We start from the raw sequence: 17,824 nt of genomic DNA on the forward strand, positions 1-17,824 counted from the left end.
AAAGGAAAATGGCCTAGCCAAAGTCCACACTGAAGGGTAAAAGAACTGTGGCGGTTCTAGACGATATTTACCAGAGGGCCAGGGTGAGGGCCAAAACAAATGCATGAAAACAAAAACAAAAGAAATTATTTTTGTGATTCTGCAATCATAGAAATTGTTTTGCTCAAATGCATGATGTGAATTCAATGCACATTTTTCACAAAAAACTGTCAAAAACATTGAGTTTAAGTGATTGCTAACTCACACCTGCAGATGGCGCTGTTCTGCTGCATCAGCCTTACTGATGACGCTGCTTTTCAAGAGCTTTACACATGGAAAGCATGATTGGAATGGCAAGTAACAAAAAGACTGATTTACTATCATACATACGCACCAATATCATGAATTCATTACAAATTCATTGTAAATTAGCACCAAAAACAAGTCATTTTGACCACAAAAAAAAGACAAAAAATTATGAAAACCTGGCGGAACCAATAAGCTCTTGAACTGCAGGTTTCAGAGCCTGATGCTGTTTCAAAGTGGCAGAAACACATTTATAAGTTTTAATTTATTAAAAAGGAAAAACTGAAGAGGAAAATAAATAAAATAAAACTGGTCAACAATTAGTTACAGTCTCTATGTCAGCACATGTGACCATAAGAAAATTAATCAGTATAATATCTTCAGTACAGAGTCCAGACCAAATGCTGCCGGGGAACTGACCCCACCTAACCCCCCATCTAGAAGCGGCCATGTAAATGAGAATCTGTGGTAAGAGTACAGTAAAGCAAGCTAAAGCTAACTTGACTGTTGACAAAGTTGGCCTCTGACTTTTTTTTTTTTAAAGTTTTTAAAGTCATTTCTTTTGATTTCAAAATAATGCACTCATTTTTTGTTGCTCCAACAGAAAAAAAATCATTAAAGTTTGGCTAAAGAGGAAAAAATGTGGAAAAGTCCGAGAGGTGTGAACACTTTTGCGAGGCACCGTTTCCTTGGCAGAGCTTTTTGAGGTCCAAACATTCTCACCAACTCGACGGCAACCATCACACAACAACCACGTTTAAATATCGACAGAAAACAAGGCAAACGAATAACACTTCCTGCGTGAGTCCACACAAAACGCTTAAGAAGTACAACAATCTCCATTTATTCATACGGAATCCGTTCAAACGTCCTAAACATTCAGAGCGACGGCGCAGGCTGTCAGTGTGAGAGGTCCGGAGCTGCACAGGGCTTAAATAAAGTTCAACTCTGAAGCTTTTCAGCCGACATGAGCTGAAAATACCGAAAAGAAGGAATCTATGGATCACTGAAACTCAAACTGCTTTATTGCTTAGTTAATAAAATAATAATAGTAATAAAAAGGTTTGTATTAACAACCAGCCATGTTTAACAGTGAAGTACTGAACAAAATGTCTTCAGCTTCATGACATTTCATCAAAAATAGAAAGAAAAACAAACAAAAGCAACGAATGCTGTGTTGCCTGGTTCTCTGCTTAAGTTATGATTTATAAAATTCAGTCGGCAGCGTCTGTGACCGGCTGCACAGCTCCTGGTGAAGCCTCCGGTCAGGGCTTCAGACACAATCACAGATCCATGAAACTCTTCACCAGGCTGTGTGTGTGTGTGTGTGTGTGTGTGTGTGTGTGTGTGTGTGTGTGTGTGTGTGTGTGTGTGTGTGTGTGTGTGTGCAGTCAGACAGGAGGCAGAGCGCTCTGCTACTTGGTCCTGGAGGTTTTATGGACAGACAGAGATCACCTTCCACCAGGGCTTCCTAACAGGAACCTGCAGAGAAACGAAACAAAATCAAAGACTTGGACTGCAAAGATACAAAATATTATAAAGATATTTAAAAGTGGCTTTTTAGTGAAATAAAAAAAAAGAAGCTTATTTTAAGTAAGTTATTCTTGAATACAGATAACTGGCTGATTTTTTTCACAAAAAAGGAAAAAATACTGCAAGTGAAAAAAACCCAACAGTGTTCCTCCATTACATTTTTTTAATCCATATTCAAATATTTTTGACTTAAATAAGCTCCTATAGTTGCTGAAAAGTTACTTAAGTTAGTTTTGTCTTGTTTTGATAGATTTGGGGTTTTTGCAGTGAAAAGCCAAAATCAAGACGAATCGAGTTACAAACTGATGAAACTTTCTGCTCAGGATGAGTCGATGGAAACAAATGAAGTTTTTGAAATGAGCCGGTTCAGATTGAAACATGGTGACCTCACCACTCTGCTCTGGCCTGGACCGCCTCTCTCCTCACCAGCCGCTTCCTGTCGTCCAGGGGCGGAGCCAACGCTCGCAGAACGCGCGACCGGAACGGCAACACCTTCACACACACGCACGCACACACACACACACACACACACACACACACACACACACACATGGTTTATACAGTAGGACGGACAGCTAACAACATGCTGCCTGCCAGGGTTTTGTGTCTGAATTTCAATTTTTTTTTTACACACTCAGATTAGTTGATCATCTATCAGCCCTTTGTTTTATTTAAAAGTATAAATCCAAAAGTTTGTTGTGAAGAGCAGATATTTCTACTGAAGTCTGCATTTAAATACAAAAACTGTAAAAACTAAAGGTTGGATGAGTTTGAAAACAGGACTAGGAATAAAGTCAGAAAGAAAAAAATGAAGTCAGGACAAAAGGAATAAACTGAGTAAAAAGAGGAATAAATAAGAAAAAAAGGATTAAAATGAGAAAAACGAATAGTCAGAAAGGAAAAAATAAAACTAATGAAGAGAAAAAGACCAGAGAGTTACGATCTATGATTGCCTCACTATTTCCCAAAAAGACTAACATAATTCCTCCCCCCGTGTTTTATGATCTAAATGAGTCTATATAACAATATAAAGCATAAAAATAATGAATCTGTGGGTCTTAAGCAGGAACAGGTTCAGAGTGTTTGTTACCTCGTGAGCCGGGAAACAGGAGAGAGCGAGAACGCATCGTATGGAGGCCACGCGGATTTTCTGGGAAGGAAAGAAATAAACAAATGAAAACACTTCAGTCATTTGTTGGTGTAATCCTCATATTTTAGTAAAGCAAGCAGCATCACTTTCCTACTGATGCTGTCAGGACAGGAAGCAGAGCCTCACCATGGCTGGACTGCCGATGAGGGCCAGCAGCCGGCTGACCAGCGCCTCCAGCTGCTGGATCAGGACCTGCGGGGGGTTTATGAGGACGGGCTGCAGGCAGGACAGAGTGGACAGCTGGACGCCCTCATCGGTACATGTCAAGGCCTCCAGCAGCAGAGACAGGAGCTGGACAAAAACACGTCACACCGATCGGTACGCCAGAAAACTGGTCTGATTGTTTTCCAGAGAGGAAACGTGGGGCCCTTACAGCTGGCAGCTCAGACACCTGGACCTGCTTCGGCAGCTTGTTGACGATGTTGGACAGAGCCTTCAGGTAGTTGGCCTTCTTCTCTGTTAGGCAGCAAAAAGACCAGAGAGGAAACCAAAAAAACACATTCCAGTTAAAAAACAACAACTTACGGTCACAAGTTTACATACTCAAGCAGGATTACACACAATGTTCTTAAGTTAAAGGGGCAGTACTATGTTTTCCTGCCTCATAGTGCCATCTTAGCATCTAGGTCTTGTTTTCAAGTTGTGTGTTGCAACCAACAAGAGCAACTTAGGTGAGATCAGTGCTGCTGATGAGTGTTAATGTGTTTATGTTTCTCTAACCTTGTGGCGCAGCGTTGAAGCCCTGCACCAGCTTGGCGGAATTCTCGCTGAAGAAGCGCTGCCGATACATGATGCGGAGGTCGGCGTGGCAACCGCGGTTCAGGACGTCGGCCGAGTCGCTCATCAGTAGCGAGAAGCTGTCAGCAGCCATTGGGCCGAGGAGAGCGTCGTCGAGCAGAGAGAAGAGCTGCACAGAGCGGGTCAGGTTCCTCAGAACTTAGAACTTTACATTTTGACTCATAGCTAACATCTCACAGTGGTCTCACCTTGTCGGTTAGCGCTGAGAATAAAGGGTGGTATCGCAGCAGCAGAGCCTTGGCAACCTGAACATGATTTCAGTAGAAAAAGAAACTGTGTGATCTTTATGCAGGGTTTCTAAAAGGCTTCACCAGATCAAATTTAAGACTTTTTAAGACCATTATAAATCAAATATAAGACCTGTAGCACGACAGAAATGAACAAAATAAATGTATTTCTTGTTCAGGGAACCAAAACTGTGAAACTGATGTAGCCTGGTTTGGGTTGGCAGCAGGAGCGAGCCAAAGGTGAATGTTGTCCAGTCAACTGCAAAAAACCAGCTAGCTTTTTTTGCATCTTTTTAGGAAATCTCGTCCAGACAATTGCTGATAAATGTATTTATTTAAATAGTAGACGCAAAGAGCTAGCTAACTGAGATATGAATAAATCTGAATTTGATAAATGCAAAACTCTAGATAGGTAGCTAACAAGCATTAGCAGCTTGTTAAGAGGAGCCTTAAAGAGCTCATGACACAGGATGCAGTGATGATGTCTGTGTGCAACTCAAACTTTTGCCTGGTAGAAAAGTCTAGTAAGAAAAAACCTACATAGCCATGATGCAATTTACGACCCGTGATTGACATATTTAAGGGCGACTTACATTTTCTTTAATAAATTTAAGACGTTCAAAGGTCTTGATTTTAGATGTATGCGTTTAAGACTTTTTAAGGAAAGTGTGAATAGTCTGTGATAGAAATTCAAAATGAGAAAATGAAAAGTTGCAGCTGCGCGATTCTCACCCAGATCAGAAGTGTGAAGGCCTGAGTGCGCAGAGGGGAGGAGGGTCGATCCAGCTCACTGCTCACTCTCTTTATCACTCCCTGAATTAAACTGTCAAGACAAGGGCCTGCAGACAGAACATCATCATCAACAACATCATCGCAGGCTAATTGTTTCAGACAAAAACCTGACGCTCAGACGCACCCTGAGGCTTCTTGTTGACCAGGCCGGCGAAGCACTTGGCAGCCGACGTGTAGGAGAGCGGGTGTCTGCAGCTGCAGCTCAGCTCCTCCAGCTCGGACAGCAGCCGCTCCTCCTGGGGTAGCGCCACCTGCAGGGCACACGCAGCACTTTCAGCTTCACAAGGGTTTTTTTTTTTTTTTTGAGTAAAAATCAGAAACAAAGTTTGGGTTGAGACTCACACTGCGAGGTAACGAACACACACAAGCCATAAGCAGGCACACCAACTGGGTCTGACGCCAGGATGAATCCTCCTCCTCCTGCTGCTGCAGCAAGGGGAAAATAATAATGCACACTTCAAACATATTGCAGAGAGGGAAAAAAAACCTCCAATGTTTCCAATCAGGTACAGAGATGATAAAGTATTCTTATGGCTTACTACAGTAAGAAAGCTAAACATTTTTTAATGGATTTTAATGCTAGAAACCAATCCAACGCAGCGCAACAGTTTAAAGAAACATAAACTTAACAAAAATGTGTTAAAAATTATGTTTTTACTCAGATAACACAAAATACAGCTGATTACACTTACTAAATGACTTAATTAGTAAATATAATCACCTAATTTAGAATGCCTACATTCTGATTTATACTGAACATACCATCCTTATGATTAAACAAGGTGGTGGCAGAATCATGCTGTGGGAATGGCGTGTTTTGGTCCATATTGATTTTTTAAAAACTGCAACTAGCTTGATTGTTTTCTTCAAATGCTGCGTGCTGAGTGGAGTGTTTTGGGGTTTTTTAATGGCAAATGTTTCTTTTATTGAAGAAATAAAAAAAAAAGTCTTTTTAAATAGTTATATGGCGATTAGTCGACTAGTTAGTGCAACCCCTAGATCATCCCATCCATAGAGGCTCCCGTCTAGACATTTGAAATGTAAAACGGTTCCCACAAGTTTCCACAATTCAAATTAGCATAGTTTCAATACTGATTAAAAGTTTCACTTTAAGTCATGTTGCTTTTCTATTTATTGTGTGTCTATATCAAGTTTCCTGTTTGGCAAGAATGCTGACACACTTTGCTGTAACCAAATCTACTTGGTGGTATAAACAAAGTTCACCGACTGGCTGCTGTGAACTCGGTGAGTGGCAGCATCGTGCTTCGGGAAACAGTTTGATTTGTCTGAAACACTTTTACCTGGAGCAGCTGGACATGCAGTGGGAAGGAGTTGTCGGGCAGAAACGAGACGTCACCGTCCAGGAAGAGAGACACGACCCTGGAGGCCGTCTGTTCTGCAAACCTGGTGACACGGAAACACCCCGACAGGAAACCACATGAAAACCCACCGACATCAGAACAGAGACATCAAACTGATGAGGGAAAGCAACAATCGGCAGTAAAATAAATTTAAAGGGGCGGCATTTTGTATTTTCTAGGCACATGGTGGCATTTTATAACACTATCAAGAAACTGCTTTAACTTCAGTTGTTATAAAAATAAAGTATATATTTATATGACTTAAAAGAAATTTGAATTTGTAATTTAATGCCATAAAATTGGGCCACTGTATCTTTAAGAAGCTCCTGCACTTTCTGAAACTCTGCCTTCAAAAAGTCATCACAACATGGCTCTTCTACTGACCATGTTTTTACCACCTGGTGTTTGCTAATTGCTGCTGGGTAGTCTGAAAAGCTCAGCTTAGTAACTGCAGGAGGCGGGGCTAGGTCCACCCAGGCGTCTTGCACAGCTGAACGGTTGCCATGGAGATGAAAGGATTTCTCACAGATTCATGAAAGACTCAAAGCAACACTCCAGGTATGTTTTGATTAGAGTGTAACATTATCAGATGATGTAAAGCTCAAAAAAGTGAGTTTTACATAACACTGCCCCTTTAAGTCTCAGGTTTCAGATTTTTCTAAATGAAGATTTTTTTTGATAATTTATTGTATTTATGCTAACGTTTTCAGGCGGGAGCAGGCGGTGCTGATAACAGGAACCATGGCAGACAGGACCTCCTCCTCCACCAGCGGACTACGATGATCCGATGACCCGTCGCCTGTAAAACACACTAATTATTTCTGTTTCATCACGACGCCTCAGAGTTTTCTAAGCGTCGATGAAACTCCGCCCCTCACTTTGCAGCGCAGCTTGGAGCGCCAGAGACAGCAGGCGAGGGACGACGACGTCATGGAAGCATCGGCTCGTGTCCTCGCCGTCCTGGACCCGCTCCGCTATCCTCTGCAGGCTCAAGCAGGTGCGCGCCACCTCGTCCACGGAGAAACAATTGGGATCTGGATAAAAGAAAAAAGAAAAAAAGAAACGACGTCGTCAGCGTTTCAATCGCTTCACAACTCCAGAAAAGAGTCGGTGGAAGGATGATCACCTGCGTGTGCCGAGCAGAGGACGTCCAGGAGGACGGGCGCGCTCTCCATGACGACGCTGGCCCGGATGGACACTGCGGCTAGCGCGGACAGGCAGCGCTGACGCACTGCATGATGGGAACGCAGCGCGGACGACTCTCTTCTGTCTAAATTTGAAAGGAAAAAGAAATTTGTTTAAAGCACAAAACTATCAGAATTCAAACAGAATATTTCCATCTGGGGCTGCAACTGATTATTTTGGTAAATTGATGATTTTCCCTCTAAAATCAATATAGTCATTAAATTGACAATCAAATAAAAAATAAAAGTCTGAACATTCTGCAGATTTTTTTTATTCAAGCCCTTGAGGCTTTTTAAATGCGGTCTTAGAAAAACATTTAAAAAACACAAATAAAACAATTGAATTCCTTTCTTAATAAGAACATAAATATTTTATTGCCTAAAATTTAACAAGGTAGCAATACATTAGTGAAAGATTGATCATTTGGAGCAATGGACGCATCTGCAGCTAAAAAACGTGAAAAGCTCATCCCTACCTGCTTGGTTTCATATCAATGCCGTGTAAAGCTGATCTGTTGGCTATTATTTGAATTAACTGATTAATAATTGGATAACAAAAGGTGCCTAATGGGAGATTTTATGTGAAATGTATATATTTTTATACTGTTTTGGCTTAATTACTGCCCTAAGTGTGTTGTTCTTTCACCAAATTCATATTTTTAGTCTGTCTACTCCAGTTAATTTCTAAATTATTTGACAATTATTTCAGTAATTGATTATTCCGATTAATCGTTTCAGTCCTCCTTCCATCTGCTCACTCGAAAACATCTCCTTCTTCAGCGTTGGGATCAGTTTGGTGATGAAGGCAGCTGGGTGCTGCTCGGCCAAGGCTCCGGCGCACTCCACCACAGCCGCACTGACCGCACAGAGGAAACAACCGTTACAAACTGGACTCAGGATTCACGAAAGCGAGAGGCAGAGCAACAGGAGCCGACCTGACTCTCTCATCCTCATCCGTCAGCAGCAGCCTGGTCAGGTGGTCCACGGCGAGCTCGATGTCAGAGTCCAGCAGCAGACCTGGGGGTAGAAGAGCGTTTCAGTGCCTCTAGACGTTCCTGACCTGACCGGATCGACAGGGGTGGAGCGGGATTTGGTGCGCTGCTCACCTGGTTGCTGGGCCAGAGAGGTGAGCACCGAGGCGGCCGTGATCTGCAGACTGGAGTTACTTTCAGAAAGAGCTGAGAACACCAAGCTGCACAGGGAGTCCTTATACGCAGAAAACAAGCTCTCATCTGGAGAGACAGAGAGCAGACGGTCACCAGAGGAAGCAGATTTACAGCATCTGTAGTTTTCATTAGCCAGAGAATGAAAAAAGAGAATTGAGATTACAAACATAAATTTGCGTCATGGAAACACGGCAAGTTTGAAAAATTCTCATTTTTGGATAAAAAAAAGTTTGGCCGCTAGGATGAGGTGGGTTTTTTTTTTTGGCCGTATTAATATTGGTTTATTTCACAAAACTGCAATCGGAACACTTTTTTTTCGCGTCACACCGTCAACAACCGGATGTTGCCGCTACCACAAACCACAAAGAAGACGACAGGAAGTGGTCGGAGGATCAGATTTTTTTACCGACTTATCGCATGAACAAATTTATTCATATGTGATTTTAACTGCATTTATTTAAGAGAAACGCCACAATTGCAAAATAGTGTTTTTTCAACATTAGCGGAATATAGACAATGTTTAGCGCACGTTTGTAATGAAAATGCAGCTAGAGACTCCTCTCTCGCACAGTGTGACCTCTCCTCTGCTCCTAATGTAAATAATTAATGACCACCGATGACAGAAAGGCTGCAAATAAATATTAGCCCTTGTGTTCCTATGTCTTCTTTTATCGCAGTTCTTAAAGGGAACTCAGAATCTGATTAAATTTGTATCAGCGCCTCTTATCGTTTTAGACGTCAGAGATCAGAAATGGGTGGCCTGTAAAACAAAAAATGTCTAAAAGAAAGAAAACTACTAAACTAAGCTTGTGTATCTGCAGTGAAAGCAGAAATTAAAGTGAGATTGTGAAAGCATGGTAGGAAAACCCTTCTTTCTCTTCTATCATGTTAGCCAAACTCTACTTTGACTTAACTGGAGCTGAACAGCTCTTTGAAACTTGTAAGTGACATTTTGAATAAAATAGGACCCCTACCTATTGAGCATGGGGTCATCTTGGGGTCACCGAGCCTCCAAAACATTTTATTTTAAGTATTTTTGGACAAATCTTCTCCAAAGTTACCAAAAAAGTTGGACTACAGCAGTAAGGCAAACTCTTTCCTCACCATGATCTACAGACTGACATGAAGCAGTTGACTGGATGAATCGCTGTGCCACCTCCAGCAGCGTCCGCCTGTCGGAACACTGCAGAGAAACACCTGAATTAACACAATGTTACCATGACAACAAAACCTTCATTTCACTTTTATCAACAAAAGAAAAAACTAACTTGCGTTCTGCTGTTATACTGCTCCACCAGAGGGGGCACAACAGCACTTGTAATGCTGTGGGCCGCCCTGTAGGAGGCGCTGCAGGAGGCCTGGAGTAGCTTAGCGCTGGGCCACACCAGCTTCAAGTCGGGCTCAAACAGGTGGTGCTTGCAGTCTGAAAAATGGGGGGGGGGACTTTTCTCAAATCAAAAACAAACACGACGCCTTGCAGAAGTATTCACACCCCTTAAAACTGTCAACATTTTGTCATATTACCACCATAACCCTGAATGTAATTCACCAATTGATTTTCTACCAGTTTTGCTCTTTGTTTTGCTCCATCCTTCCTTACATCAAATACAACCAGCTTCCCCAAAAGCCTGATGCTGCCACCACCGTGTTTTGCTGTGGGACCCCTGGAAACGGGGTGTTYYYYYCCYCCCCCCCMCAAAAATTAACAATTTGCTTTGGTTTATCTTATTGCYGGACAATTAATCAATAACAATATTTATTGCGATAAGACACGTGTTCAATATTGATAAATCATTTTCAGTGATCTCACTGAACTCTGATCCAGAACTGCACAGCATTCTGGGATGTAGACAGAGGAAAGACTTTAGCCACTCAACCTCTAAAGGCTAGCTAAGCTAAACTGGTAGCATCAACTAACTCTTTAGTTACCTAGCAACAACCTGCTGAGTAACTTGCACAGCAGCAATTTCTAACCTCACCAGTTTTGCAGTATTTCAAATATTAAAAAAAAAAAAAAATCAATAATTATAGATAAACTGATATTAAGCGCTTAAATCACAAAGCGTTTTTCATCCATATCATCCAGCCTTACTTCAAATTCTAAAATCTCAGTAAAATAAAAATAAATAGCAATGTTTGCAATGTTACACATCTTTAAAAAAACCTTCCTTTTCTTCATATCTATAAGCGTACTTTTTTAGTAACTCACCAGCCTCTCTGATAACCTTTTATTTATGCTTTCTGCCAGTCACACATTTTATTTTCCCCCTTTAGATCTTCATTGTGAATATGTAGCTCACCTCTGAGCACCAGGACCAGGAAGGAGCTGAGGGAGTCTTCAGAGTCAGAGTTGAGAACAGAGCGAGACAGACAGGAAGTGAGTGCGGTGACGGCGGTGAGGGCTGCCGCCTCGATTTTCTCGCTGGATGTCTGAAACACCTGCAGCAAGGCAACCGGAGTTTGAAGTAAAAAAGACACACACACACACGCATTAGGTTGAGCTGATGGAAAACATGAAGTTAAAACTCAGCCCAAAAAATGGCTTTACATTCTAAAGCTGAAGTGAAACACAACTTAACACTGCAAAAAATACAAGATCTTACCAAGTAGTTTTGGTTTGGTTTCTAGAGCAAATATCTTATCATACTTGAAATAAAACAAAACTAACTTTCAAGTAACTTTTCAGAAAGTTAATGGAGCTTGTTTTATGTCAACAATTCCTTAAAATCGATGAAAAAATGTTAGTTCCATTGGCAGATTATTGCACTTCTAACATGGGAAAATTGTCCTGCTATCAATGAAATAATCTGCCAGTGGAACTAGAACTTTTTCATCAATTTTAAGGAATTATTGACTTAAAACTAGCTCTTATATCTTGCTGAAAAGCTACTTGAAAGTTTGTTTTGTCTTATTTCAAGTATGACATATGCTCCAGAAACCAGCCTAAAAATACTTGGTATGATTTAGTGTTTTTGCAGTGAAGAAAGAGTTGAAAAGAAAAGGGCATGGTTGCAGCGAACCTCTCTGCGCAGCGAGCTCCACAGTCCCTCCAGGAACTCAGCCAGGTCTCTGTGCTCATACTGTCCCACGCTGGCAGCCTGAAACGCAGCGGGTACAACATGCCGGTTAAACTGTCCCGTTAAACCCCGACTGACTGGGACGTGACTCTGAAGCGTTTCTCACCAGGGTCTGCAGCGAGTCCAGCTTGGCGCTCTGGACGTCTGAGTCCAGCTTCTCGATGATGAGCGGCAACAGGAACTGGAAGACAGAAACCAGTTCAGGCTCCACAGCGGATCTCAGTGTTTGTGGGGTAACGACGTTGTACCTCTGCAAACTTGGGGGTCCCAGTGAGGACGGCCCTCAGCGCCTGGATCAGTTCCTCTTTAGTGATGCCGTGGGGGTCGTTGGGTGGCTGGACACAGTGAGGGGCAGGGGGGAAGAGACATGATGAAGCTAACTGATGAGGCCACGTTTTAGAAATGACAGAAACTACTACTGCACTACAGCCAAACTATGTTCGACTGTGTCGTAGTGTTTATATGTGCCAACTAAGCCTGCTACGATAACTAATGCTGATGGATGATAAATTGCCTCAGCAGTTATCGCAATAAACAATAATATTGCTGTTTTGAGACCATTTTCAAGCAATATAACGACAATGACATAATAATGCAAGAACGCATTCGCAAAGATAAATAAACTTTAATTCTAACAAATTTAAATACCGGAACTGGAAGATAGTGTAAATATCAATAATAAATAAGCAAAACAACCAAAACTACAAATTAAATGGTTGCAGAAATACATATAAACTAAACTGTCCATCAAAACAGATGCCAGCTGAGACGAATGAACCTGCAAAGTTTCATGAAGAAACTTGAAACTTCAGCTCAAGTTTCTTCACTAATCCAATTTTTGGTAGGAAAAAAAGAGAGACGAGAAAAACAATTATGCAAATTATCAAGTTCGTTTAAACTTAGCATATGACCAATTTATTTATTGCTTTTTGAGACAATTTTGTTGTCAACTCCCATCTACCACACTGACAGAAGACAAAAGCTACAACGCTAAATACAAAAAAAGAACATGAACTTGGAAATCAACAAACAACTGACTACCTTCACATATCACACAGTCTCTGGATTAGTGGTGCACCGCTTGCGGTTTTCTGGAAGAGAACTGATTTTTAAAAAACCTGAGCGACTGATTCCCATTTTGGCCAATGCTGATCGCTTTATTTAGTGACTTTTCAGACAAAAAATAATATATGCTATAATTCCCAGTCATTGTAAACAAATGACTGGAATGGCACTCTGATGTGTAATTCATCCCTCTGTTGATATCTTAATAAAACACTCAAGGGCTAATAGGTAGCTAATTTAGAATTAGGAATAAATAAAATCTATAAACTTATTCTGACAAGAAAATGGCATCGAAACATTTAATAAGAAATAAGCGCCAAACACATTGAGCATTACAAACCTCGCCCAGTCTTTATTTCATATCAAATTGGCCACTATGAACAGTTCTATCTCTGCTAATGTGCTGCAGCTGTGTTAATGTGTCAGTCTGTCACGCTCCTGTTCGCCACAGGTTCTAACCGGCTGCATAAACAGGAACTCACCGGGGAGAAATCTATGGGGAAGTAGCAGGACGTCACTTCGAACAGCTCCTCGGTGAATTTTCCTGAGACGGAAAATAATGGGAGCCATAACGGTCACATGACGGCTCAGAGAGAAACAACGGAGACAAGTCTGGTCTCAATCTACGCTTACCCATGCTGTATCCCCGCAGAACGATGTTTCCGGCGATCTGGAAGGCCAACAGAAGGTTGCGGGGATCCCTCTCACCGTCCATCGATTGGACGAAACCAAAAACAAAATCTGCACCCAAACCCTTCAGTTCTGCGGAACATTGAAAGAGGAACAAACAGAAAAAACAACAATAACTCATCATTTGGAATGGACGCCCACCTTGAAGCACGATGCCATCCTCAAAAATCGACATTTCTCTGAATGATTCCCTAATATTACACATTTTCTTCCAACACCTGGTAAATTCTTGGCATATTAACAAGAAGATAGGGCATCTTCAAAGAGTTATTGTGGACAGAAGGGATTTCTGGTAGCAGTCAGTCTTTCAACACATCTGTAGAAGCCTCTGACTGAAGACTGTTTCTGCGTGACGAGCTGTGATTCCATTGATCATAAAATTGCACAGAATGGAATTACGAAAATACATTTTCTTGATGGAAACACTGAAATTTGGAAAAAACTCATTTTTCTATTAAACGTTTTCACGCTAGCATGAGGTAATTTTTTGCAAAACCGCAAAATACACTTTGGCAGTTTTGCAAAATAAAAAACACATTTTGCATCACACGAGTCACGTGATCGGCAACCGGATGTTACTAAGGGCGAAAGTGACAAACGAGAAGACGACAGGAAGTAGTTGGACGATGATGATGCAGCATGTTTTTTAGTGACTTATCTCTGTGAGAAACTGCTTTACGTGTGATTTTAATTGCGTTTCTTATTTGATGGAAACGCCACCACTGCAGAACTGTGTTTTTCAACATTAGCGGAATATTGACAAAGTTTTGCGCACATTTGTAATGGAAATCAAGCTATTGTTTGGTGACTGTCATGACATGCCGACAGCAGAGATGATATTCCACAGTAACATATCCTGGATGACATCATCATTTGTTGCTAAGCAATGCTAATCCTTTGGCTTTTGCCGCTCATCTTTAAATGTGTCATTTCAACAGATCTTAAGAGCAGGTATTATTTGAGCTTTTGAGATGCTCAAACAATAGCTTGTTACCATGGTTACATGTCATACCAGCTGATAAAAAGTTAAACAATAAGAGTAAAAGTCCTTCCTGCTGCACAGCATCCAAAACCAGAGGGAAGAATTGTTCAAACATGCATAAAAAAGAGCTAATTTAAAAACCTTTTCTCTTACCATCTTCCCTACTTTCCATGAGGTTGATGAGCATGTTGTAGACACACGCTCTCTCTGCAAGCATCAGAGACTGAGGGGACGACACAGACAGATTGTAGAACAAGTCAGACGAGTTTCATCTGAGCTCAAAAACATATTTCATTCAAGAGGAAGTGCCTCTAAGAGCAAAGCGAGAAGAGCGCCACTTAGGCTAGAAAGAGTGTGGTCAGATATCGCATGAGTGAGATGGTTTGTGCAGATGAGGACAGCAGGCAGCATTCAGCGGTTACAGTTTGCTGCAGTGGCTCGAAATGAAAGAGCAATGAAGAATAATTGTACTCATCCAGAGAAAATACAAAAAAACTGCTTTGGATGCAAAATTTGCACAGTCTGTTGTCTGTTGCAATTAGCAATTAATCAACTTATTGCGTACTGAAACAAAATGAGCAAGGAAAACTTTGTTTACAGAGAAATCATAATCCATTTTTTTAACAGTTTCAATGGTGTGTGGTTTTTACTTCAGTTTTATTTATTGTTTTTGGTTGTTGTGTTTTTTTTTTTTTTGGATATTCAAAATGTCTTCCAGTTCCAGTGTTATTTACGAAATTAGCATTTATTGCTAATTTACTAATTGTAAACTGTATTAAATCAATCTTGTTACAAAAATCTTTTGAGATAATGGAATAAACTACCTAAACATTTTCTTTTAAAAGAGAACTGAAAACTTCTCTTTTTCAGGCTTATGGCATCTAGGCTTATGTGTGAAATCTGTACAATGTGGTATCCTACTAACTTTGTGATATTTTATGTGAAAAGTTGAAATGGTCTCCTGTGTTGTATGAATATTTATGTGTGTCATCAGTCGGACACCGGGAAGATGAAATAAAATCTTCCTGAACAAGCAAACATGACTTGGAAATGGTCTCAAAACAACAAATCGTTAAATCATTTATTACAATAACTTCTGGAACAATTTATCGACCAGTAAAATTGGTTACTGTGTCAGATCTCACCTGCACGTGAACATCCTGAAACACAGACCTCAGCATCGACACAGCTGAACCAGGAGGCAGCTTCCTGGATTTAGTCTGGAGAGAAAAGAAAAAAAAAGAAAAAAAAACAACACACACACACTCAGAGCAGTCGGTTACTCCTTTCACACTTTTGTCATTTTATTTCTGAGACGCTGATGCTGCTGTCAACCTGCCCAGCAGAAACTCACCAGCGCCAGCAGCCCTCGTAACACAGGCGGCGTGATGACATAGTGGTCCTTCAGGCGGTTTTCGTAGAAGGCCAGGAGCAGTTCGACTGTGGAGGAGGGAAACTCGTCACTTCGGCTAATAGCAAAATGGCCGCCGAGTCTCTTTCATTGTCCTACGTTAGCGGAGGAGTGAAGGCGGACGGCGTGTACCTTCTCTCTCCGTTAGCGCCCCATAGTTGTCCTGGAGGACCTCAGAGAGCAGCTGGACCCCTCGGGCCCGAGTGTGAGGCTGGGAGCTGGTCAGGCTCTGCCTGCAGCAGCAATGGGAGAAATTCTGTTCATCTTAGAGCAATTCTAACTCATACAGTGCATGGTTGTTTTGTTACACTTTTGTTACTGTTAGAAAAATCTTTCCTGATCAACAAAATTAGGCTTTTCTGACAAATTATTTTTTGTCAAAAAAGCCAAATTTTGTTGATCATGATAGATTTTTAAAAGCAATAAAATGCAAAACATTCGGAGGGGTGAATTGTGTTTTTTTTTTTTTTTGGCACTGTAAGTCAAGTTCTGGTCAGATCAGCAGTATGTAAACATCTACCTGAAACTGAGGGAAAGTGAAAAGCTGCTATTACAGGTGTTGCAACTATATTCACATTTTTACTTCAGAAGTTTCTAAAATGTATGGAAATAAACACTGGTTGAATGATTCTAAACAAGCAAACAAAAACAAAAGAGTGATTGTAGTTTCTGCTGAAGATGCTCCTCACCCAAGTGCCTCCACCAGCTGCAGGACGGTAAACTGTCCATCTTTGACACCTGAAGATACAAAAACAAGTTCAGTAATAACTGTACTGAGCTGTAAACTCCAAACAAACATGTATGGGTAAAGAAACTAAGGGAATAGGAGTTGGGACACTGGAAAAAGCAAATCAGCTTCAATGGCAGCAATGTGAGTGGTGCAGGTGGAGAACTAACTTTCTGGAGGAATATGTCGGATTAAAGTGATTTTTTTTATGTGGTTGTTTAAAGTCAGAATTGTTGGGGCTGGTGAGGGAGGGACATAATTCATTTCTATTATTAATTCTTGCCACTTATCCTCTTCCACACAATGTTATCTACTGTCAGCTACAGAAAACCCAGCAGCATCGGTGGGTTCAAAGGTAATTTCAGAGGGTTCATTGACAGAATGTTGCTTTTTTTTTCACGCGGACACAAACGCACCAGCGGCAACGGCTAGCAGGGCAGGCAAAATGCGGTTAAACCGCAACCGTTCAGCGGCTCATTGTCAAGTGACAGCACAAAATAAAACTCCTTATGATGTGCTGCTTTAATGAAAAATAATGGCATAAAGCAGCTTCCAAGCGCAGTTGTTTTATATCACGCGGCTGCTGTATCACCACACAGGATGTTGTGGTGCTAAGTTAGCTAGTTAACGCAGCATTGCCGTGTTGCGCATCCTTAGAGGGCAGCTCCACAGCCTCCCTGCGCTTCTTTCACACTGACTCGTTTACTGTTAAATCAACCAAAGTACGAAGAAGGCTCGCTTACCTGTCGCAGTATCCTTTGCCTTGGTGTCCTGAAGTCCTGAGACAAATTCCTCCACCAGAGACAGCAGCAAAGGACTTTCTGCAGCCATCGTGCCTCTGTCACTCCGCTGGGGATTGCGCATGCGCGAGAAGTTCAAGTCGATAAGAACAACTCACGTTTCATATCAAATTCCATCGAATAAAACAGATGACAGAACAAATAAACAGATACCTTTTAAGCTACTTGTTTATCTTTTTAGAAAGAAACGTATTTATGAAATCTTAAAGGATGTTCAACATCTTTTGAAAGGGGTGATGCATTCACGTACTGTCCGGATTCTAAACATGTTTAGTGGAAAAAGTATGGAAGCCCTTTTCCGCCATTGCGAGTAAAGAAAAAAAACCCTAATTTATAACTTTATAAATTAAAATATTATCGGAAAGTCCAAGTTCAGTTTATTTCAGGAACTTGATCACTAAGTGAAACACACTATTTTACACACAGGTGGTTTTCCATTTACACTTAATAATAGCATGCCATTTAAAATTAGAATATTACATCACACCAATTTTGTTACAGAAATGTGGTCTTAATGAAAATTATGTTTAATACCTGCCAAGAGGTTGTCAATTTTCAAAAGGTACTTTTCAGCAC

The 17,824-nt window shown here is 41.1% G+C and overlaps 1 protein-coding gene across 1 annotated transcript; it reads right to left on the reverse strand.

The window, feature by feature from the left end:
- Positions 1 to 1,288: 1,288 nt before the first annotated feature.
- mms19 (MMS19 homolog, cytosolic iron-sulfur assembly component) lies at positions 1,289 to 17,297 on the reverse strand. Its single transcript, XM_017310908.1, has 31 exons — positions 17,192 to 17,297; positions 16,411 to 16,459; positions 15,854 to 15,954; positions 15,665 to 15,750; positions 15,456 to 15,530; positions 14,464 to 14,533; positions 13,272 to 13,400; positions 13,121 to 13,182; positions 11,822 to 11,908; positions 11,680 to 11,754; positions 11,517 to 11,594; positions 10,797 to 10,935; positions 9,765 to 9,919; positions 9,601 to 9,679; positions 8,437 to 8,562; positions 8,266 to 8,347; positions 8,089 to 8,186; positions 7,273 to 7,416; positions 7,025 to 7,180; positions 6,849 to 6,945; positions 6,081 to 6,189; positions 5,128 to 5,208; positions 4,910 to 5,036; positions 4,726 to 4,832; positions 3,955 to 4,011; positions 3,689 to 3,875; positions 3,342 to 3,424; positions 3,095 to 3,259; positions 2,909 to 2,968; positions 2,210 to 2,310; positions 1,289 to 1,767 (listed from the first exon to the last, which is right to left on the reverse strand). The coding sequence occupies exons 1-31, from the start codon at positions 17,277 to 17,279 to the stop codon at positions 1,737 to 1,739; spliced, it is 3,084 nt and encodes a 1,027-aa protein (XP_017166397.1). The 5' UTR covers positions 17,280 to 17,297; the 3' UTR covers positions 1,289 to 1,736.
- Between the last annotated feature and the right edge of the window lie 527 nt (positions 17,298 to 17,824).

The sequence above is a fragment of the Poecilia reticulata genome, linkage group LG19 (genome assembly GCF_000633615.1).
Source record: "Poecilia reticulata strain Guanapo linkage group LG19, Guppy_female_1.0+MT, whole genome shotgun sequence".
Lineage (NCBI taxonomy): Eukaryota > Metazoa > Chordata > Actinopteri > Cyprinodontiformes > Poeciliidae > Poecilia > Poecilia reticulata.